Source organism: Sturnira hondurensis, unplaced genomic scaffold (assembly GCF_014824575.4).
Source record: "Sturnira hondurensis isolate 20B ecotype Veracruz unplaced genomic scaffold, ASM1482457v3 Scaffold0000780, whole genome shotgun sequence".
Classification (NCBI taxonomy): domain Eukaryota; kingdom Metazoa; phylum Chordata; class Mammalia; order Chiroptera; family Phyllostomidae; genus Sturnira; species Sturnira hondurensis.
In genome coordinates, this window is record NW_028073411.1 from 4484226 (window position 1) to 4509732 (window position 25507).

The 25507-nt window shown below is 41.6% G+C and overlaps 1 protein-coding gene across 3 annotated transcripts in view; it reads right to left on the reverse strand.

Moving 5' to 3' along the window:
- The window catches only part of ZCCHC4 (zinc finger CCHC-type containing 4), a 45770-nt gene extending 21303 nt beyond the window's left edge, over positions 1-24467 (reverse strand). For all 3 annotated transcript variants that reach the window (XM_037044830.1, XM_037044821.1, XM_037044812.1), the window contains exons 1-6: positions 24326-24467; positions 23494-23612; positions 22686-22768; positions 12783-13058; positions 12063-12143; positions 439-511 (exon numbers count right to left, since the gene is read on the reverse strand). In XM_037044830.1, the coding sequence (XP_036900725.1) occupies positions 439-511; positions 12063-12143; positions 12783-13058; positions 22686-22768; positions 23494-23612; positions 24326-24452 (759 nt within the window). In that variant the 5' untranslated portion in view covers positions 24453-24467. The remainder of the gene's footprint in view (positions 1-438; positions 512-12062; positions 12144-12782; positions 13059-22685; positions 22769-23493; positions 23613-24325) is intronic.
- Positions 24468-25507: the final 1040 nt, after the last annotated feature.

A 25507-nucleotide genomic window follows, 5' to 3' on the forward strand; every position in this document is an offset into this window, starting at 1 on the left:
GGCCCTGGTGAAAAAGTGGGTCTTCACCTGAAAAGTAGTGAAAAGTCAAGAAAGGGATAATTCGATCGCTTCTAGGTGCTCCATACATACTCAGTCCATGAATAAAAATATCTCTACCAATAAATGGTGGAATAGTGGCAATTTGATCTTAAGGGACTTTAGAAAAATAGCAAAGGAATCATAGGGGAAAAGGGGATGGACTCACATGAACAAGTATAAAGGACACATGGACAATAACTAAGGGTGGGGGGTGGAAATGGGAGGGAGGCGGGGAGCATGGGGCGGGGGGCGGGCAGGGTTGGGAATATAAGACAGAAAGCTGTACTTGAACAAGAATTAAATAAAAACATTATTAAAAAAAAAGAAAAATAGCAAAGGAGATACTCTTCAATTTGTTCTTCCACAAGTTAAGAAAGAGAAAATGGTTATAAATCTTACCTTTCCATCAAAGAAGTGATGGTTAAACATGTTATAATGGCAAAAGCTATCTTCCATATAAAACTGTGAATACCTGCAAAATAATTTATTACTGGAGTTACTTGTCTAGTCATAATTATGCCATAAATAAATACAAACTGAATTTTAAAACTATGAAATCACACTTTTAATAAAATCAATTTCATCATTCCTTAAGTGTTCTGAAATAACGCTTCCCAAAATCTTAGTTGCTAACAGTGGGTAATGAATAAGGAACTTAAATTACGTTCCTAACGTCAATGAATCAGTGATAAAATCATGGAATACTAATACATAAAATACACATGTTCTTATGGGCCAGAAGAGTGTACACAAGCAATCAGGTTACTGGGAGATTATTATGCAGTTTAAGCTTGACATGGGTTGGTGATTAAAATACATCTCTCATAGTTAATAATTTTAAGGAAAACACTAAATCAACATTTCTGCTCAACAGCTATTAATTACTGTATCTTCTTCTGTGATTAACAAAAATGTATTTAATAAAGTTTTTCTTGTCTATTGTAGATCAGCTTTATAAAATACACTTTTCAATATGTCAAAAAAGGAATCACATGCATTTCATATTTACTGAATTATTGCCAGGGAAGAGGAATATTCATACGAGGACTGTCCAGAAGGTATCCAGCCATTTAATATGAAAAATAGAGACATTTATTGAAGAAGACAGAAGATACAAGAACCCTGGCTGGTGTAGCTCAGTGGATTGAGTGCAGACCTGCGAACCAAAGGATCGTGGTTCAATTCCCAGTCAGGATACATGCTTGGGTTGCAGGCGAGTTCCCAGTAGGGGACCTACAAGAGGCAACCATACACTGATATTTCTTTCCCTGTTTCCTCCCCTTCCCCTCTAAAGATAAATAAATAAATAAATAAAAAGAAGATACAAGAAACACTGTACATAGGACAATGACATCTCAGTTCCCTTCAAATTAGACACCTTGGGACCTCACACAGTTCTCCCAATCACCATCAGCTGCCCTGTCATATTTTCCTGAATCTCATCGGCAATATGAAATCTCGTCCCTTTCAACGGTGATTTTAGTTTTGGGAAAAGCTAAATGTCACAGGACGCCAAATCTGAGTTATAGGGAGGCATAGTCACCTGGGTGATTTGATGTTTTGCCAAAAAAAACTCTGCACAAGACGTGACGCATGAGCAGAGGCACTGTCGTGACGAAGCTGCCCATCACCAGTTGCCCACAGCTGCAGCCTTCTGAGTCATCTGAATAGTTTCCATGGAGGATGGTCAAGCTTAATGTAAAATCTGATGCAGACTTGCTGCTCTACTGGCTCAGTCATTTTGAATGCGACGGCCACACAGTACACATGCCCACTCAACAGCGCCTACCACCCCCACTGACTAGTACAGTGAAGTCATCACTGTTCACACACACGCATTTGGGTCTACTCCCCTTGGCTGCCAGGTTACAGCAATGCTGTGGAAACCATTCTTGTTAACAACGGCTGGGCTTTTTCCACGCAGACCTCATATATTTATGTTGTTTCACTTCAAGGGACATGTTCACCCCCCTGGGTACTCTCAAGAGTGCCTCATTTGTATTGATTCGTTGTGAGCATCAGAATCACTGGTGGAGCTCTGCCTTTTTGCTTATTTAAACATACATAAGCACCTGATACAAAATTTAAAAGCTACAAATGCTCCTAAAAGCAAGTCCCCTTCCTGCCTGTTCCCACCCGCCCAGTTGCCTTTTCAGAGGCAACTGCTGTTCTGCATTTCTGAAGAGACCGCGTGCACAAGCTCAGCCTCGGAAGGCGCTGAGCACACTCTGCACCGCCCTGCTCTTCACTTGGTTTAACTTCACAAGAAATCCTGGAGACAGTTGCATATCCGCTCACACAGCACTTCCTCGGTCTTTTTTAAAAGGCACAGAGTATTCATCGTACAATTCTACCGGAGTTAAAAGATTCAGAACCTTTTTCGACATGTGGCTTGTTCCCAGTATTTTCTACTACAACCACTGCTGCATCATTATCGATCCTCAAGGCCTCTTCACTTCACATGATACGCACGTATCCCTGTCAAGTCTTAGAAATAAAATTACTAGGTCAGAGGGCACGGCTTTCCAAACAGTTACTGCTAAATTTTGCAGATTACACTCCCCTTCTTAAAGTATGAAAGAACCTGTTTACATATGGGACTCAAACAAAAATCTGAGTATGGGATCTGGACATCTATATTGTGGGTCTCAGAAAGAGATTCTTAGCAGAAATTCCCTTGGGTTCCTTCAACCTCCAGCCTCCCCTTCCCCCAGGGATCTGCCACAGTGAGGTAAACATGACCTCTAGGCCCGAGGGGCCTCAGCTAGTGCCAGCACTGGGGCTCACAGGGACCTAGGTGGTAGGTCTTCTGTCCCTCTTGGGGGTCTGCGCATTCCCCTCTAGGTCACAATGAGAAAATAGGGTTTTTCCACTTTAATCCAAGTCTCTTGTTAGGGGCTGGAACACAGGCTGTGCTGGGGTTACAGCCATGCGGACATCTTGGAGAAGCCCAGTCTCGATGTGGCTTCCTCTGTAAGTCCCTGGCTATAGGCTTCTCTCCAGCTGGTCTTCAGCTGGTTAGCCAGGCTGCTTGCTCTGCAATTTAGCTGTAATTCCAGGCTGGTCCTGGGAAGGCCCGAGTGCAGCTTCCACGTACTCTGCTGCTATCTTGGAACTCCCAAGTGATTTTTTTAATGTGCAGTATTCTCGTGACATTGACATTAAAGACCAAAAAATAAAACTGTGCCAACAGCTAGAACTGCAACACAACCCGTTAATCTGCCATGGTTTGCTGATGAAGAGGGATATTTATTTACTGACTGAATCACTTTATTCTTCTAATGTACTACTTTATTTTAATTTTTTTCAAGTTACTTTATTTTAATTTAAAAAATCTGCAATTACAGTTTTACAGTTGACATACATTATTATATTAGTTCCAGGTGAAGTAACATACTACTTTAAAATGCCACCAGCAGTGAATGAGAGAGTCCCAGCTTTGTGTCTTAACATTTTATAAAATTTTGATAGTCTACCAGGCAAAAGTAATACTAGGTAATTTATTTGATTTCTTATAAGACTGAGATTTCTTTATTCTTTAAGCATTATTTGTACTCTCCGTTTCCGTTTCCACTTATGTATATGGGTCTTAATATCTTTCCTGCTGATTTCTGAGTTTTTCACATATTACGGAAACCTCACTTTCATCTCCATAGCACTGCGAACTTTGGCAGCTTTGTTATGAACGATGCACAAATCAATCCCACTACCCTTCTGTGGAATACATCACCGAGTGGAACGACTGGAAAACATCGGGGACGTACCCTTACTTACGCACACGACTTCTTTGACCAGACAATGATAGCAGCACTTCTCCGAGTCCATGTCTACTCTGTTAACCGTTCCTGTCCACAGCTGACTCCGCGCCACGGTGAGCATTGTGACCGGCATCCCCGACTTGCCTTCCTCCTAGTACACGGTGGTTAACAGCACGGATCTGCAGTCACACAGTCTGGCTTCAAACTCTGGCTCTCCCTCGTTAGCTGTGCAACCTTAGTAAGTTATTTAACCTCTCTGAGCCCTCGTTTCTTCATCTACAAAATGAGAAACATAGTGGCTTCCACACGGTAAGCCTTGGTAAGAACAAATGAGATAATGTATGTAAAGTGCTTAGTACAGTGCCAACTACATAGCACATACCAAAATGTTAGGTATCGTTATTTTAATAAACACCAGCCATAAAGATTTATGTTTTAATGTCCCTAATATTAGGGAATTATTTTTAGGTCCAACAAAATCTCCCCTCCTAGAATCTGAACTGTTTCTTCTTGTTCTGTGGAGACAGGGAATAGCTTTGCACCGTTCTCAGTATATTATCACTCAATATTATTTAAGACACTGTTAATATGTCTGTTAATTTCATAAAACAAATTTGCACTGAAGAAATAAACAAAAGGTGTGGATAACTGAAAAACAGACTACATACAGTAACTTAATATTACAATAACTGTGGGGTAATGTCAATTATCAATGTTAAATAAATTCTTATTTAACAAAATTCCAAATTCACAACATACAGGTGAGGGCAAAAGTAGGTTAACAGTTGTTAGTATAGAAAAATATATAATCCAAGAATAAACTCTGTGTTTCATGTACTTACATCTGTAACCCTACTTTTGCCCACCCCTGTATATATCTCAGTTATTTACTGAATGTATGTATCTATCAATGCCAGTACAGCTGTGAGTCAACTATCATTAGAGATTTTTCTTCTCTTTTGCATTGCTTTGTGTAATCAAAGAAAAAACAAAACAAAACAATCCCTATTTAAATATATTCCCACTGTCTCTCCACTTTTTATTGCTTCACAATGACACAAGTCATTTTTTCAAATTAAAACAGAAAATTTTATTTACAAAAAATCAAACCCAGCCCTGGCTGGTGTAGCTCAGTGGATTGAGCGCAGGCCTGTGAACCAAAGCACCACCGGTTTGATTCCCAAGCAGGGCACATGCCTGGGTTGCAGGCCATATCCCCAGTATGGGGTATGCTAGAGTCAACCATACATTGATGTTTCACTCCCTCTCTTTCTCCCTCCCTCTCCCCATCTCTCTAAAATAAATAAAATTTAAAAAAAAATTCAAACCCAGCACAGTTGTCCAAAACTTTCTGGGCAGCAGTGAATGCAGCCAGAGAAAGAAAAAAGCCTACATTTCAGCTGTAAGTCTCATCAAATACAAACAAGGAAGCATAATTATTTGTATTTTAAGTTATGAAAAATAACTCAACATTACCCTCTTAAAATGAAATTGGCCACAAAGAATTACTCTCTCCACTGAATAAGGCAAATAAAACCAATCAGAAATGCACGCACTTGAAAACTGCTCAAAAGGACATTCATTTAATTTGGCCATTCATTCTCCTTAAATGAGTCAGTCACCAAGTGTGAAACATGCTCTACACACAGGAAATGTAATCAAGAGCTGAACAAAATCAGTTCATGAAATGAACCCAAGAAATCCATTTTTTTGATATAACTTTATTTGGATGATAGTTTGCCAAATAGAGTTTCACATCCTTCATTCTAAAATTAGAGCATATAGAAATCCGTCTTAGGAAATATTAGCTTCACATCTTAGGCCTCCTGAGAAGGACATTTATCTACACAGAGCACAGGAGCTGAGGCAGCCCTCTGCGGCCCTGGGCTACCTTTGCAGTGACAAACCGCAGTCCCAGTGCAGAGTAACTATTCACTGTCACTCTATACCACGAAGGAATAGTTTCCTATTTAATTCCTAGAAACCCGAACCACCCACACAGTCCATCATACTGTAAATACAGGCAACGGAATGAATGCACTCTGGCTACTCCTATGTTTCAATGAACCTGCTCTCTCTTAACACTCATGTTGACCTTTTGTAGAACTAACTCAGTAACAGAGCACAGGACCAAAGAACCAGGCTAGGATATCCTTAGTACTACACCTTTGGCTTTTGTTTGCAGCTCGTACACACAAAGGTTTACAGACACGAAAAAAGGTATCAGTATATTCCCTTAGTTATAAAATAACTGTCCAAACCCCCTTTGCCCTACTCTAAACCAAGGGATTTCAAGCCCAGGCTGAAGAAAAGTAAAACCATAGGTATGGCATTTAAGGCAAAAGAGTTAGGAGCCGTTTAAATCTTTCAAATAGAAATCAGGTAAGATGAAGACTTCCAGCCAAGTTGGAGGCATAGGTAGATGCACTTTGCTCCTCGCACAACCAACAGAAGGACAACAGCAAATTTAAAAATGAAAATCAACCAGAACGGCCAGAAAATGGAACTGTATGAAAGTCTGACAACCAAGGAGTTAAAAAAGAAACATTCATCCAGACTGCAAGGAGGGGCAGAGACCCTCTAGAAGCCCAGAGGACATGTGGCAAGGTGGACACTGGAGCACTGGGGTGGCCCCACATTTGCGTGCAGATAAACTGGGAGGAACAACTGGGGAACCAGACAGACCACGCAATTCAGGGTTCTGGCACAGGAATAGAAAGCCTCAAAGCTGCTGGCTGTAGAAACCTGGGGGTTGTGGTGGTGGGAGAAACTCCCAGCCTTAAGGGAGAGTCCATTGGAGAGGCCCACAGGGTCCTAGGACATACACAAAACCAGCCACCCAGGAAGCAATACCAGAAGGGTCCAGTTTGTTTGTGGGTAATGGGGGGAGTGACCGAAAGCCACATAGAGCAGATGAACCGGCACTCTCCCTCTCTGACCCCTCCCTCTCACACAGCACTGCAGCGCATAAGGGCGGTTGCCCCCACCGGGGGAATACCTAAAGCTCCGCCCCTTACAATGTAACAGGCTCACAGAGACCAAGAAATATGGCCCAACTGAAAGAAAAGACGAGCCCTGGCTGGTGTAGCTCAGTGGATTGAGTGCCAGCCTGTGAACCAACGGGTCACCTGTTGGATTCCCAATCAGGGCTCATGCCTGGGTTGCGGGCCATGTCCCTAATGATGGGTGCAACGAGAGGCAGTAACACATTGATGTTTCCCTCCCTCTCTTTCTTCCTCCCTTCCCCTCTGTCTAAAAATAAATAAATATTTAAAAAGGAAAAAAAAGAAAGATCAAAATTCAAAAAAAAGAGCTAAGTAATGAAGAGATAGCCAACCTATCAGATGCAGAGTTCAAAACACTGGTTATCAGGATGCTCAAAGAAATCGTTGAGTATGGTCACAAAATAGAGGAAAAAAGTAAAGGCTATGCAAAGTGAAATAAAGAAAAATATACAGGAACCAACAATGAAGGAAAGGAAACTGAGACTCAAATCAATGATTTGGAGCAGAAGGAAGAAATAAACATCCACCCAGAACAGAATGAAGAAATAAGAATTCAAAAAAAAAAATGAGGACTGACTTAGGAACCTCCAGGACAACTTTAAATGTTCCAATACCTGGCACCCATAAGGGTACCAGAAGGGGAAGAGGAAGAGCAACAAGTGGAAAACTTTTTTAAACAAATAATAGAGGAGAACATTCCCAACCCGGCAAAGGAAATAGACTCCCAGGAAGTCCAGGAAACTCAGAGAGCCCCAAAGAAGTTGGACCCAAGGTAGCACACACCAAGGCACACCATAATTACATTACCCAAGATTAAAGATAAGGAGAGAATCTTAAAAGCAGCAACAGAAAAGGAGACAGTCACCTACACAGGAGTTCCCATAAGATAGTCAGCTGATTTCTCAAAAGAAACCTTGCAGGCAACAAGGGGCTAGAAACAAGTATTCAAAGCCATGAAAGGCAAGGACCTACACCCGATATAACTCTATCCAGCAAAGCTATCATTTAGAATGGAAGGGCAGATAAAGTGCTTCCCAGATAAGGTCAAGTTCAAGGAGTTCATCATCATCACCAAGCCCTTATTATATGAAATGTTAAAGGGACTTATCTAGGAAAAAGAAGATCAAAACTATGAACAGTAAAATGACAACAAATTCACAACTATCAATAATTGAACCTAAAATAAAAAACAAAAAAGAAAGCAAAAAACTAGAACAGGAAGAGAATCACAGAAATGGAGATCACATGGTGGGCTTATCAGTGGGGAGGGGAAGATGGGGGAAAAAGGTACAGGGAATAAAAAGCATAAATCGTAGGTACAAAGTAGACAGGGGGAGGGTAAGAATAATAGAGGAAATAGAGAAGTGAAAGAACTTACATGGATATGAACTAAGTTGCGGGGGAGTGCCAGTGGGAAGGGGTGTGGAGGGGAATGAAGGGGAGGAAAAATGCAACAACTGTAATAGCACAATAAAAAACTATACTTAAAAAAATCAGGTAAGATGAAGAGAGTTCTGGAGAATGGTTGTACACTGATGTACATGTACTTCAGTTACTTAACACTAATGAACCACACATTTAAAATGATCAACAAGGTAAATTTTATGCTGTGTATTTTGTCACAATTTTTAAAAAAAAGTAAATCAGAGCAATAGCAATGAATAAGACAAAACAATATTAAGAAAACAACAGTAACAACAAAAAGAACACAACAGGAATAAACTGAACAGAATGCGAGGCTTACACGCCGAACAGAGGCAAGATGCGTACACACAGACAACAGCTGTGCGTGCACAGAGGGAAGAGCACGTGAGGACTCGGTGGGAAGGCTGCCATCTGGGTGCCAAGGAGAGAGGCCCCAGGAGAAACCAAAACTGCTGACACCTTGATCCTGGAATTCTAGCCTCCAAAACTGTTTGAAAACAAGTTTCTGTTGCTTAACCCTCAGTCTATGGTATTTTGTAATGGTAGCCCTAGCAGACTAATACAATACCCAAGAGATACAAAAACGTATGTTCACACAAAAAATTACACAAATGTTTATAGCAAACATGACTCATAATAGCCAAAAAAGGTGAAAGCAACCCAAATGTTCATCAACTGATGGACAGATAAACATCATTCAGTAAATCCACACAACAGAACGTTATTCAGCCAGAGAGGAAGGAAGTACTGATGCTTGCTACAACACAGACGAACCCTGAAAATGCTGTGTTAAGTGAGAGAAGCCAGGCACTAAAAGCCACATGTTACATGGTTCCATTTACATGAAATATCCACAAGAGACTGAAAGTAGATTACTGTTGGCCAAGGGCTGGGGGGCGGGGCAGTGAAAGCAGAGAGAGACTACTTTTGGGAAGAGTGTTTCTTTCAAAGGTGATGGAAATGTTCTGGAATTGGACAGTGCTGATGGCTGCACAACCTTGTGAATAATACTAAAAATGTATGTAAACTACATCTCAAAAATGTGCTTAAAATACAGCAAGTGGGAAAGGAGTCTAGAAGTTATGATTCTACTTCTTGGAAATCTTAAATGCATTGAAAACTGTCTAAAAAAGCAGAATCCAGAATGCTTGGGGAGACGGCACTAAAGATCATGTTTCCCAAAAAAGGAAAAAAAGTGAACCAGGAATCCTGGGAAACTGAACAATTTCTTTGCGATGAAACACTGTGATTTTTTTCCTACGTCTTCTGTGTATAAACCAGTCCACCACAACTAGCATACAGAAAGCTTGTCTTTAATGAAATCACAGTCATGATGTAATTTACAATGTAACTTCAAAAAACCATACTATTGGAAATACAACACTGTACCATTTTCACTTACGTACTGAAGATAGGAACGTCAGTGCTGCAAGAGCTGATATATGTACGGTCTTAAATAATTCACTTGTGGACATGTGCTTTCTTTTGTTTGTTCTCCAGCATTGACGTCTCCCCTACTTCCTATGGAGAAGCCGCTGCACGTGGTTGGTCAGGGGCTGGCCACTGCACCCTGTCTGCCAGGCCGAAGTGATGGTTCCGGAACAGGCACGTGACCCCAGACAAGCCAAGCAGAGGACTGCCTGGAGCGTGGCTGCTGGAGCTCTTGGGAATGACGGCTGCTTTCTATCGGGCAGTGGAGTGGAGACTCGAGTCCCTGGCAGCGTGGAGGAAGCTGTCTGTGGCACAAGGCCAGTGCACAGAGAAAGACCGATGAGAGGCAGCAGGGGAAGAGGCCTAACAACACTGCGTGAGGCCCAGGGTCTGGACTGGACTAAAGCCTGCAGGAGCCTAGACTCCGGTAACGAGTGTTCGGGACTCTAATGAAAGAAAGATTCCTGACTAATAGAATGCCTCATTCCAAATATGTGGATAATCTGGAAACCAGCGATTAACGGGCTTAAAAACCGCTGTGGAACAGGGTAAGGGGACAGACACAAAAAGGAAAGACAGATGGGTGACAAGAGAAATGGATTACATAAGAAGGGCTTTCATACAACTTCGAAGGCAAAGTTATTTCCGGAGGATGATTTCACTTTTGGAGCCAGACCGACTTGGTGACTTACAAACTGTGACTTTGGTCAAGTTATTTAACCTCTTTGTACCTCAGTTCCATCCGAGAAGTGACAATGATGAAAGCATCTATCTTACAGGACTGCTGTGAGGATCGAATGAGTTAGGACATATGACAAGCACTCAATAAATACCAGTTCTTGTTATAACTGGTTAATAACTTATTGTCAGCAAGAATCCAAAAGTTAAACTTCTGCCTCCAAAGTAAACATTTATAATAATTTAACAGTAATACTACCCAAGGAAAAAACATGGTCGTTAAAAAAAGAAATTAATGTATCTATACAACGGAATATTATACAGCTACAAAAGAAATGAAGTACTGTTACATCGTAGCTTGGAAACAGGCTAAGTGAAAGAAGCCAGATGCAAAAGGTCACACATCATATGATTTTGTGTACATAAAACATGCCAAATACACGAATCCATGGAGACAGAAAGCAGATTAGTGGTTATCAGGGGAGGTGAGTAAGGAGCTTCTTTTTAGTGTTCTGGAGTTAAATAATGATGACAAAACATAGTGAATACAGCAAAAACTGTGCAAATGTAAACTTTAAAATAGTAAATTTTATGTAAATTATATCTTAATCTAAAAAAATAAACTCAGTTTATCCAGAACTCTTTATTGTCCCTATGGAATTCCATTCTGCCAAGGATCACCCCCACCAAGCACATATCCATAAATGCTAGCCCGATTAATAAGGAATGAATAGTTCAGAAAGTGCGGGGTATTTCTGAGAAATGTAGCTGCTAGTTTTAGACGACCTACAGGTGACTTGCAAATCTAAATAAAATAAATTACAAAAGCTATACTTTTTGTGACTTTTTCACTTTTAAAAATCTGCCTTTTTAGTGAGAAAAAATACGTAATTTCATAGATTCTCTCCAACAAATATTGGAATATTAGCCAAATAGACTCTAGCAGATTAAATAAGAAAAAAAGAAACACAAAGTCTGATTCCTTCAACATAGTTAAGAACAAGTGAAGACACTAAAATGATGGTGTCCTACAGACCCACTAGGAACTCCTGGGATTCAAGTAATTACAGAAACCAGGAAGAGTGCTTCAAATGTACAGAATTCCAGAGACTGTGGATTAACATGTCTGTCATCTCGTGTTATACACCAAAAGCCTGTATCTTCTAAATTACCACCAGAGATTCAAGGTGTGGTCCTCTTTCTGTCTCAAATCCACTTGTCCCACCAGGATCAGAAGCCACGGGACTCTGAAGCTCTCGGCCCACTACCCGCGGCCTCGGGACCTGTCTATTCCCTAGTCAGCTCTCCCTTCCCTGGGGCTCTGTCCAGTGAGACAGCAGCACGCACACCATCTGGTAAAAATACTACAGCCAATGTCTTATACACTTAAAACACCGCAATGAAGGGCGCTCCTGGAGGAAGCTCAGGATTATCTTTGAAAACAAGTACATGAGAAGAAATTTCACTCGACAGGGATTTTCTCTCAATTGCAAGCACACTCGTAGAGAACACGCAGGAAGCACACTAGGAGAGAAATTCGCTGGCTCAGCCTGAAACACGGAGGACGACACATGGAGTTACACGACTAGAAAGCAGCTGATAAGCCACTACTGCTTCTCAGTGTCAGCTAGGCCTGTAACAGGCAATAAACAATTTATAAAAGGAAAACATTAAAAAGAAACAGGAGACAATGAACAGAAATAAATATTATAATTTGTAAACCTACCGATAATCAATATCCAATAAAAGGCTTTTAATGTTCGACTTCTCGTCACCTGAAGCTTTCAACCTGATCAGCTCATGCAACCTAAGGCAATCGGTGAAAGCAAATTTAATAAGAAATTACAAATGCCATATATAATAAGCAAATAAACAAAAAATCAATGTTTTCCTGATATTTCTAATATTTCAATGAAACACTGAAGAGATACAACCAAAGTTTTAGTTTTGAAAATATTTTTTAAAAGGTAGAACTTACCTGAAACACAGAAATCTCAACTTTTAAACAATTTAAGAATCAAATCAGAAAGCATCTCCTGCCCTGGCTGGTGTGGCCCAGTGGATTGAGCACCGGCCTATGAACCAAAGGGCATTGGTTCAATTCCCAGTCAGGGCACATGCCTGGGCTACGGGCCAGGTCTCCAATGTGGGGCATGAGAGAGGCAAACACATGCTGATGTTTCTCTCCCTCTCTTTCTCCCTCGCTCTAAAAATAAATAAATAATCTTAAAAAAATAAAGAAAAAAGAATCTGCTATCATATATCAGAAATCTTTAAAGATTTCTCTAAAATGGAATACAGATTGCAAAGTCCATAAGAGGGAGCACACTTTATTACTTCTTTGTATACTCAAAACTTTATGCTATATATCCTGAAACTTGATAATTTTTTCTTGCAGTTTAAATAGTGGTGCCAGCAAAAGTTTTTAAAAAGTCCTGCCACATACCGTGGTGTTCCGACGCACAGCACTCTCCTGAACCCAAGGGTAGAAAGTAGGTCTACCAAGAACTGACAGCTCCTATCAGCAAACAAATACTGGGCATTTGTCTTCTTATTTTCCAGCGGAGAAAGGAGCCGACTGGGCCTTTTCAACTGGGCAACAGAAATATCCCCCACGACCTGGTGCTCCTGGTGCTCCCCCCAGTCATTGGGCAACAGCAACTGCTGACACTGCCGACAAAACTTCCTCTGAGACGCCGGCAGCTCGACGAACTGCAAGTACCTTCAAGACACAAAAAACACAAGGAATATGTTTTTGGTTTGTTGTTTTAAAGATCATTTATTTTGGCTATCTTCTGTATGCAAAAAGTATTTTTATTTCTTAAAGAGTACTGCATAAAGTAGCAAAGGCAAGAAAAATCTGTTGGCTGGAATTTGCGTCTGGCCACATGCCTACAAAGTAGAAGAGAATCAGCAATTTCATAAGGATCGAGATGCTCCAGTTCAGTCACTGAATGAAGATCAATATCCATTTAAAATGTGAACATAATATATTACTCAAACAACTTAGTAGTAATGGAGACTACTATCATGTTTAAATTTATTGACAAATGTATTGACAAATCTAATTTTGAAGTGTTCAACAGTCTGGCTCAGTATTATAGTCATTTTAAAGTAAGAAATTAAGATCATTCTTCACGTTCTGATGGCATACTTAGCAAGAAAAAGTACCTCCAAATAAAAAAAGGAAAAATTATTCCCTAAAAAAATGTTCCCACAAAGCTCCTTTATTCTTAGCAATACTGATGACGGCAGTTCTGAGAAGCTCATCTCCAAAACAGCAAGCTGATATTCAAAGCCTGAAATAGTATATATTGGAATCCCATTTGATTTCTTTCAAGTCATCCTTATATCTGATTTCAAACTCACCACCTCTTTGTTCTTTCTATTTGGAATGAGTAGAGAGAGAAAATAAGCACAGTTAGTATGTTTTCAAAACTGCTGACTTCGTATATGCTATACCAGCTATGAAATCAGAGTAAGAAAACAAATGAAAAAGAAGAGTATTGAGACTCACAGAGGGTCAGCAATGCCCAAATCTAAGTAGCACTGAACTAAACTCTGGATGCACTAGAAAAACTTAGCTTCATGTAGAACCAAAGTGAGTTTTAAAACGTTTTATTTTAAGCAGTTTCACCTCAAGCACCCTCGCAGTGACACACAGAGATTCCAGGTGACTGCAGCAAGAACCAGCTTATCGTGCCAGTGACTTAAATGTTTCTACTTCTGTGAAAACTGTTCTTCTGACAGCTTTATCTATGACTGGAAGGAAAAAGGACAGTGACATCAGGAGAACCTTTTACAGTAATTCGAAGAAAGAACGTCAGGAGAGAAAAGGGCCCCGAGGACAGGAAAGGCAGGTGGGCAGACCCAGCCGCTGCAGAGACAGGGACGGGGAGCTCACCGCTGCTACCCCTCGTCGCTGGACGTCAAGTGTCACAGCCGCTCGCATCCAGCCACGACAGAGTGAGAGACCAGACTCACCACCCTGACCCTCACAAATTTTCCAACAGACAAAACACGGGAGACCACAGTTTGGAGATACTGGACAGCAGGCAGCCCAACGTTGAACAGTAAGAGAACAAACCAGTGAGTGGTTCAACTGCCCCGCCTGGCGTAGTCCCCCATTATCCCGGGGGGACACATCCCAAGACCCCCCAGAGGATGCCTAAAACCGGGGAATGTATCAAAGTCGATATACACCTTACATGTCTCCCTATATGTACATACTCATGATAAAGTTTCATTTCCAAGTTAGGCACAATAAGAGATTAACAACAATAACTGATAATAAAATAGAAAAATATACCAATATACAATAAAAGTTATATAAATATGGCTTCTCTTTCTCGCTAGTAATTTTTATATTTTCTGCCCAAATCTATTCCCAAATCTAGGTTTACTGAACTGGCTAGAACTCCCAGCCAACGCTGAACAGAAATGGTAGCAGTGGACAAGCCTGCTACGTCCCAATCTTAGGAGGAATACATCCAGTCTTACCAGAGTGGTGTTAGCTATAGGTCTTTCTAAGATGCCCTTTCTCAGGTTGTGGAAGTTCCCATCTGTTTCTAGTTTTCCGAGAATCTTTATCATGAATAAATGTCTGATTCAGGACTTGGAAGAACTCAAGTTGTGTAATTACGTAACCTGGGTCATTCACTACTGAAGGACGTGCTGGACAGCTGGGCGCCAGGCAGAAAGGAGCATCTTCAGAAAGCCTAGGACAGATTAAGATAAAACCACCAGACTGCGCTACATCTGAATGTTCTGCAAGGCTTCAGAAAACAAGCAGAGACCTGCAGCTGAATCTGGGAGAAGCATGTAAATAACAAATAGCAGCTGCAGTAAGAAATCCAAAACTGTTATCAACTGCAAGGAAAACAAAAAGCTGTGTAGGAAAGAACTTACTGTGATTTATTTCAGGGTTCAGCTATGAACAACACTTTTATGGTTGTAAGAATGCAAACACTAAATTCTGAATCTAGCCAAATTCATGATAGAACTGAGCAAGAATAAGGTATGAAAATGTATGGATTACAGCTGGGGCAGGGGAGTTGGAGGGGAGAGGGGTGAGAGGGCAGGGAAAGGTAAATCCTCGTCTTCCGTATGAGATGAGCAGACAGTTCCAACAACCGATCAGTCAGGAAGCATGGCGTGTGCTGTACAGACATGCCGGAGAACTCTGAACTTGGCCAGAGCGCTGACTGTGGCTGCTTCTGGGGAGGGGAGACGCACGATGGAGACAGGCACGTTGCTCTTCACTAAACCTCACAGAACTATGTGATTCTATTCCTAAACACAGACTTCATCACTGGAATTTAATTCACATACCACACAATCACCCCTGTAAAGTGCACGATTCAGTGGTTGTCAGAACATTCACGAACCTGTGCGACCTCCAGCACGGCAGAATCCCGGAACATTTCTGTCACGTCGGAAAGAAACCTGGTCTCCCCCAGGAGTCACTCCACGGGCCCCTTCCCCGCAGCGGCCAAGGCCACTCACACACCCCTCTCTCTACAGATGTGCCCACGCTGGACATCTCACGGGAACAGATCATAGAAGAGCCACATACAAGTTTTGATTTTAAAATTTTTTGTTAAAAAAGGCTTTTATTTAAAAAATAAAAACTGCCAGAGGATGAATTTCGGCTAAATAGGAGACAACTGAAGAGACTACACGGGGCTGTCGGGAAGCACGGAGCCCCTCTACCCACAGGGTGACAGCAGAAACACACACGGCATCCCACTCCCAGGGGACACGTGGGCAACATCATCCAAACAAAAGTGGTGCGGGAAGGGCATGAGAAAGTGGCAGAGTGTAAGTACACCGAGCGCTGCACGTTTTAGAGCTAGAGGCCGAAAGGTACAGTTTAAAACAGAATAATCAAGTAAAAGAGCTATAAGCAATATTCGAAGGCATAAAGCTCAACCCTAAAAAGAAATAATCAACTAAAATCAGTCAGTGACTGAGAGACAGGAAGGAGAGTTAAACTAGATTCATTTCTCATTTTTAGAGGAAGACTATCTTTAAAAAAGGGTTAAATATCACAGTAAGTTCCAAAGGAACCACTACGACAAAAACACAGAAGCATAAGGACAGGAAACATGGGCCATATGTAGTGAAAGAGAGCTAAAAAGGCAGTGAAAACAGAAAGCACAAAACACTACAGCAACACTAAGGCCAAGCACATCTACTATATCCACTATGAAAATGGAGGAAATCCACCCGTGAAAAGAAAGCCTGCCAGGCCCTGACCAGGGGCTCGGTTGGTTGGGGCATCAGCCCACATACGGAAAGGTTTCAAGGTTGGTCCCAGGTCAAAGGCACATTCCTGGGCTGTGGGTTCGATCCCTGGTCAGGGTGCTTACAGGAGGGCAACTGATCAACATTTCTCTGTCACATCAAAGGTTCTCTCTCTCCCTACTCTTCTATGTCTAAAAAATCAATAAACATATCCTCAGGTGAGGATTAAAAAAAAGAGAAAAAAGCCTGTCCAATTGTATTACAAAGCAAAACCCAACCACCCCATTTCATCACTTTCTAGAAACCTATCTTTCACGTTTTAGCATGTATGATATTGACATACAATTTATAATTGCTGTCAGTCAGACAGAGGTCATGATGTCGCAGGGAGTGTGTGCCCATGTGCACACTTGGTCCTAGCTCTCCGTGCTGTCATCTCTCTGTGGGACTGAGCGTGCTGGAACCACAGGTGGGGTGTCGCTGCGGTCACCCAATGACTCAGTCCCAAAACATGAAGTTAGTTCACAGGCAGTCGAGCCCTAAAACTGAGCCACAGAGCATACGTTTGAAATTGCTCTGATGTTTGAAAGAGTGACGACAACCACCAAGGGTGTTATAGGGAAAAGGACAAGGAAGACCCCCAAGCAGATGAAGTCGTCAGGCCCTGTGCCGCCTGCTCAAGGTGGAAGCTGCAAAATCACCGGGAAGACATGAAACAAAGCCCAAGGCAGTGAGGGGCGAGGGTGACAGTCACTCACTACATAGACTATCTTACGGCATAAAGTTTAATTATTTTTAAAAGAAAGACACCGTTAAGTGAACCTCCACTTATGTATCTTTGTGCTTTGTCAAAACTGTCCTTCAGAAAGCTTTACTGCTTGCTTATCCACTATCTCTGGACAGAAGATAAACTGAGATCCTGTGCCTATCTCTCTCTATTCCCAATCACAGCATAATCATTCAACTATACTGCTTTAAATTTAACATTCAGACACAAGGGTGTCTTTTTTGTTCTTGTTAGACCATATTTTAAATTTTTATTTTTCAGTTACAGTTTACATTCGCTATTATTTTGTATTAGCTTCAGATGTACAGCACATAGCGGTCAGACAAGTATACACTTTACAAAGTGCTCCCTCTGGTATTTCCGGTGCCCACCTGGCACCACACATAGTTATCACAATGTTATTGGCTCTGTTCCCTGTGCTGTACTTACATCCTCATGACTATTTTATAATAGACCTGCATCTATTTTATAACTAACAATCTGCATCTCTCAAGCCCTTCACCTTTTCGCCGAATGGCCCAACACCCCTCCCACCAGTCAGACCCAAGGTTTCCAAGTCTGGCAGCAAGAACACGAGACCGTGAAGAGCCACGGAGTCCTCAGCGCCCCCTTCTCATTTGTACTTACTACACATACCCTGGGGGGGAAGATTCATTCTGCTGCATGGCTCAGTATGAGTCACAAATTGCCGGCCAGCATTTTGAAATGTCATTTTTATTGATCTCTATTTGACGTTCCATTTGCCTTTCCCGGAGGAGACAAATGATGTTTATGGCATTTCCCTAATAGCAGACCTTGAAAATCTGAGTTTAAATGAGCTCTGAAAAAAAATAACCAAATGAAATACCAACTAAATAAAACTATCTGAATGCACATAAATTAATGCTGATTCTAGCATTGAAATATATCTTCCTTGAGACTTCACAGGGCACAATGAAGGTGCGAACGTATTACATAATAGAATAACACATTTCGGAGCATAACAGGCAGCATAAAAACTGTAGGAAAGTCAAATCTCAGGCACAAAACGTAAATCTGTCAGCTGAGCACATGAAATATAAAGGATGGTCCAAAGAGTGAGACTAGAAAACCAAGGACCAAGCCCTGTAAAACCCGGGAGTCGGGGCCACGCTGCCAGCTCCGTAATTAAAACCAAGCAGCAGGGCTGATTCATCTTGCTAGCTGCCATATTCCTTTACACCAATTTCAAAAATAAATCAGTCAATGAAAAGTGATTGTTACTCCACAGTAACAGATGAAAAGTTTACTTTATAGGATAGGTATAGTGTTTAAATGCCTTCTACTACTTTCAAATACAGTAGTTATTTAATAAGATAACATAAATGAATTGCATGAAGTTAAATTAGAAAGCAATTACAATCTCAAGTCATGGTATACCACCCGTAAGTCCGTCTGCACACAAGAATGGGCTGCTAGTCTTAAGCTGAAGATACACTAACAGACTAGGTCATTAACAACAGAGATATTAGTAAATAGATATTTAGTAAGCCTATGATTTTAAAAGCCAAAATTTTAAATTTTCAGAGGAATGACTGATTTTGAACTTTACTCCCCAGAAAGCATATAAGAAATCATAAGAACACTAATCACATAGTAATGCAATGAAATCAAAGACATTACATTTTGAACAGCGCACACCCCTACTCGTCCTCCAACGCATACGCAGACGCCTACACAGACGCCGAGTCCTCACACTGCACTGATCAGCCCAGGCAGGGACTCGTGGCAGCGGCCCCGCCTTTCCCTGCTCTCGGCCTTTTCTGTGAACACGCCCGCACTCTCCTTTCACTGTGTGACTTTTTACTGTCTCCACTCCACCACTGGCATTTTAAGTTCTTTTTGAGCCCTCAACAAAGAACGAATAAATGATTGGATGGATGGATGGATGGTTAGATGGTGGATTAGGCAACAAAATCCAAGGTTGGGGGGGGTCACAGATTATTTAAGGTGTTGAAATTATTTTAAGGCATGCTCTCAAGAATCAGCACTAGATGACAGATGAAATTATGGCCCCCAAGTCTTACTGAATCTATGTATTTGTTTTCTCTTAAATAATTCTGCATCTGTAAGGTAAATTAACCTCTACAAGCAGCCCAAACAACCAACCTTTTGAAAATTCTTCAATACTTCATTTTTTGGCCAGTGTTTTTATATTCTGACAGCTTAAAACATGAGTTTCAAAAATCCTTTATTATCAAAAAACATACTGACAATATAAAGATCAGTGTTTTTTAGCTCCAAACTAAGTTTTATTACGCAAAGAAACAAGAGCACCTAAACTTTCTTAGAGTTTAATTGAATCACCAATATCCTTATGTAGTGACATGAACGACACGCTATCAGATAAAATCAATAAGGCAAAGCACAAACTATGCACACACTGTGACTACGACGTTGTAAAGCAAACCCTGGCAGAGAAAAGGGGCCTGAAGGAAATGTTACAAAATGACCAAGGCGATGGATGNACATACTGACAATATAAAGATCAGTGTTTTTTAGCTCCAAACTAAGTTTTATTACGCAAAGAAACAAGAGCACCTAAACTTTCTTAGAGTTTAATTGAATCACCAATATCCTTATGTAGTGACATGAACGACACGCTATCAGATAAAATCAATAAGGCAAAGCACAAACTACGCACACACTGTGACTACGACCTTGTAAAGCAAACCCTGGCAGAGAAAAGGGGCCTGAAGGAAATGTTACAAAATGACCAAGGCGATGGATGTGGGGGGGGGGGAGGAGATGTGTTTCTGCTTTCTGCACCTCAGATAATCTATTTTATCGCACCATGATAATCTCATTGATATATCTCTATATAACCCCTCAGGTATCATCTCCTTATCTTATATCTCCTTAAATTAAATTAGTACACATCATTTATTAATTACTATCTGCTTTTATGTTTAAAAATACCGTGTTGGTGGAGATAAATACTATTAACATTTTATGTGTAATGTTCCCATTTTATTTTTTTTAAAAAGGGGAAAAAATATCATGCTGGATGCCCTGGCTGGTGTGGCCCAGTTGGTTGGAACATTGTCCTGTAACCCAAAGTCTGCTGGTTCAGTTCCCAGTCGGGGCACAAGCCTAGGTTGCAAGTGTGTTGTTCCCTGAGTCCAGAGACGTGCACGATCCCTGGTCTGAATGCAGTGTGAGAGGCAGCCCACATGAGACATGTCTCTCTCTGTCCTTTCCTCTCTCTCTAAAAGCAATGAAAGAAAAATGTCCTCCAGTGAGGATTAAATAAATAAATAAATAAATAAACACCACGTTGGCACCCGAGAGGCTGAAGTGTGAACACCGCTCAGTCACTGTAGCAGTGTGAACCTGATGAAGATACTTTGTGTCCCCAAGCCTCGTGTAAGCAAACCAGCTCAGCAGGCGTAAGTAACATCTCACGTAAAATACCTAGCGTTGGGCCTAGCTGGCAGTGGTGACCAATTTACGGGTACTTCTACTTTCCACATTTTCGTTATCGATTGAATTACTATAAATTAAGTAGACACCACCGATTAAGTACTTTGCTTAAGAGGCAATCCATTTATCTTAAGAAAAGCCTCCTCCATCCAAGGGCCTTAAAATCTACTAAGAAGCTTGGGAAGACATTTTTAATAGAGCCCAGGAATCTTTCCCACTTGGCCCGGATAGGAACGCAGCACCCTTCCAAACACAGTGGCCCCAGGAGCCAGGAGGAGGAGCCAGGAGAGCGAAAGCCCATTTCTCATCATCAGGGACCCAAGCAAGGGACTCAGGGAGCTCCTCGCAGCACAGAGAACAGGGCCCACGACACAGCAGAGGGACGGATTCCTTCCACAGGTTTACCGAAGAGTTAAATCCACGACTCAATTACAGTTCACTCGATAAAACATTTTAACCGTGCGGACCTTTAAAAACAGGTGTTTCACAGCTTTCATAAAAAATTGGTTTAGTATTTCAATAGAAACATTACAGGAAATTTTCAGTTTTCAATCTAGCAATGATATCTTCGCTATGATACCAAAAACACAAGCAATGAAAGAAAAATTTGATAAACTGGACTTTATCAATAAAGTTAAAAATTCTAGTGTATCAAAGGACGTCATCAAGACTGTGAAGACAATCTAAAGAATGGAAGAAAATATTAGCAAGTCATCTGAGAAGGATGAACACATAAGCACTCCCGTGACTCAGCAACAACAAAAACATTAAAAATTTAACAAAACAACTGAACAGACATTTCTCCAAAGATAAGTAACTAGCCCAGGCTGCGGTGGCTCAGTGGATTGAGCGAAGGCCTGTGAACTGAGGGGTAATAACAGTTTTGATTCCCAGTCAGGGCACATGCCTGGGTTGCTGGTCCAGTCATATAAGGGGCAACAAATCAACGTATCTCTTGCACATTTGATGTTTCTCTCCCTCCCTTCCCCTCTCTCTAAAAATAAATAAAATCTTTTAAAAGAGAAGGTAAGTAAATAGCCAAAAAAATACATGAAAAAGTGATCAACATTATGAGTACAGGGAAATAAAAAATTACAACCAAAATGACATACCGCTTCACCATTTCTGGGAAGGCATAATCAAAAAAAGAGAAAATAAGTGTTGAGAAGGACATGGAGAAATTGGAACCCTCCTACATTGCCGGTGGGAATGTAAAATGGTGCAGCCACTGTAGAAAACAGTTTGGCAGTTCCTCCAAAAGCTCAATACAGTATTACCATGCGATCCTGTAATCCCACTCATAGCTATATATGCAAAAACAACTGAAAACAGGGACTCCGACAGACACTCATACCCCAACGTGTGCTGTAGCATCAGTCACAGAAGCCAAAATGTGGCAACAGCCAGGTGTCTGCTGACGGGGAATAAACAAAATGTGGTATAGACACACAGGGGAACAGGATTCAGCATAAAAAGGATGAAATTCTAACACGTGCTACATGGATAAACCTTGAACAGGTTATGCTAGATGAAACAAGCCAGACATAAAAGGACAAATACTGATGATTCCACTCACCGGAGGTACCTAGAATAGTCAAATTCATGGAGACAAAAGTAGATTAGAGGTTATCAGGGACTGGGGGGAGGGGGAATGGCAGTTAACGCTTAATGGTGACCGAGTTTCTTTTTGGGTGATGAAAACACTTGGGAAATAGTGGTGACCGTTGCACAACACCAGGAATTAATGCTACTGAACTGGCAAATTCTGTCATATATATATTTACCACAATCAAAACTAATTAATTAATCAAAATAAACTTAGAGGCCGGGGTTAAAAAAATACAGGATAATAAATAAAAATGACCACATCAGTACCTTTCCACACACTGTGTCCGGGACAGAGGAGGCTGACATCTTCGGTTGCGAGCTTCCCGGGCAGCAAGTCTAGCTCCTGACAACTGAGAGTACAAAATCCACTTAATATCATATCCCACTGGCCACCATGTTAGAGACACTGGCACCACATTCTGACAAGCAGTAGCCAGAAATTCAAGTGGCCCAAAGTTGCAGACAAGCATCGTGTCAGGGGGGAGGGGGGAGATACCCAAAACATTAAACTGGGAAAAGTCTAGAACAGTTTGAAGCAGTAGCCAACACGTGAAGACTAAAGCGTGGAGATGAACTCCCATGTGCTGAGCTTAACAGGGGTCCGGAAGAGTAATATACAAGGCTGCTTTCTAATAAACCCAACAACGCTGAAAGTACTCTGGTCAGAACTTCAAGAAACTATAATTAGGCCAAGTCCAAGAGGATCCCAGCTCATAACTATTTCTCTAAGTGCCCAGTAGCTGTATAAAAGATGTTCAATGCAAATATTTTTTTAAAAAACGTGTTTTTCTAAAACACTTGCTGGAACAATCATGACCTAGGCGCTTCAGGGAGAAATCTATCTTTATTGGCAGACCCAGTATCAACACCTCAGAAGGTCTTAACGGGAACTAAGTCTTGGAGACAGTAGTTTAAGACATCAGTGATCAAAGTAAGTTCAGAGTTAAGTACGAACTCCAGTCTAACAAAAAAAAACCCCAAAACATATCTTCCTGTCTTAAAAGAAATTTATCTCATGCAGTCTGAAAAATGTCACGTACATCAAAATATATACATATCCAAAAAGCTAATATACCTTTTCATCTTCCCATTGAAAAAAGTCACAATCTTTCCTATCTCTACAGGCGGAGCAGGCATAAAACCTCCGTGTTTCTTCTTTGCCGTGGCTCACCTTCGCAAACAAAAGAGTGGGTCCTAGTTCCAGAAGAGGGAAAACCATGTCAAAGAGCAGCCATCAACATCAAGTTCCTAGTTTTCACCGCCTTCAATAAACCTTGTTTTAATTTTATGCACGATTTGTCATTATTAAATCCACTACTTTAATAATCAGGAAATAACTTTTGAAAACTGGTCTCTCCAGAAATAAAATGCTATTGTTAGAACTGCTGTCCACACGGTGTATGACCTGGGTCCTGAGACTAGAACGAGGAGGGCGTCCACAGAACGGAGCACTTTGCCACCTCGGTAAGGTCCACTCAATGGTCCTGAACTTTTAGAGCTGGACACAACTCTCTCCGCAAGTAAGAGAAAAACCGGGTCTGGTTTCCAAGCCACAATTCATGCTATCGTTCTCCCTAACTTTTGTTTTTTGTTTTTTAACTGAAATGAAAGCCAATCAACAAATGAGATCCCCAGACACTCAGCAAAGGGAATTTCTCGACAACACACATCCCCTTTGCCTAGCCTCTAGCCGTGGGGCCGAAACCACCACAGTGGGGACTTTCTATGACGTTTCTTAAGTAAGGTGAAAACCGCAAACTCCCGAGGAAGACGCGTTTTCTAGCCATCACGTACGGTGGAGGAGACAGACTGATAAAAAGTAAGAAGCACTAAAAGCCCGTGGAAACTCAGGGTAGCCCTCGCCCCTCGGCGCCCCACAACGAGACTGAGTCCCAACACGGACGCACCGTGAGGGCACAGCGGGGCGGCGGTGGCGGGATCGGAGAGAAGCACCACCTCCACTCCCGCGCTCCCCGCGCCGCTGGCGCTGCCCTCCACCTCCGCCGTTCCAAGCCTGTCCCTGTGGGTCGCCATCTTCCCGCCGCCGTCCCGAAAGCCTCAGTCCAAAAAAAAAAAAATTTTTTTTAAAGGCTGAGAAAGAGCGCCGCCCCGCCTCGTAGAGATTCACAGCGCCCCCGCGCGTCTGGGAGGCGCGAGGACCGCCGAGGTGAGGCCGCTCCCTAAACGCAGTCGTCGCCAACCCCGCCCGGCCTGCAGGTAAGCAGTGCTCGGTACACAGGAGGGTACACGTTGCAGTCAACTTGTTGGACCTATGCAGTAAGCTCACCTATTTTCTGCCGCACTCCTTGGCACCTGTGAGTACCCTCCTTTCATAAGAATGCATGCAGGAGATGAGATGACTCTTTGGAGCAGAGATTTGGTCTCCTTTAAGTGGACAAGGCAGCATCACCACCAACAGCAGTGGACAAAAGAAGTAGCTGATACCTCTGCGCTTCATGACACTGCCTTCCTTTCAAAGTTGTTGGCACGGTGTCATCTTATACCTTTTGAACAGTGTTTACGGTTGCACATTAGAGTTCCGTATCCATCAACATTTATATATTGTGAAGAAACAAAACTGTTCCTATTTGCATCTGGCATGATTGTCTACATAGAAAACCCCCAAGGAATCTACACAAATAACTAGTTTAAATGGAGTTCCACAAGGTTGCAGGATACCAGATAAATGTACAAAAGTCTATTGAACTTCTGTATACCAGCAAAGATCACGGGAGCACAAAATTAAAACTAGTATACCACTTACAACACTCAAATAAATGAAATAGTTGGGTTTTATGTAAATCCAACAAAACGTGTACACAAAACTCATACTCCGAAAACTACAAAATGCTGATAATAAAATCAAAGATGATCTAAATAAAGGTAGAGTCATACTGTGTTGGTGGGTTAGAAGACTCAACATACTCAAGATGTCAGTTCCCCCCAAGTTTAGGGCAGATACAGGTTTAGGTTCATTTCTATAAAAACCCCAGTCAGATCCTTGTAACTACAGATTATATTATTCTGAAGTTTATATGAAAAAGCAAGGGAACTAGGATAGCTACAACAATAAGAATAAAGTGGGAGGA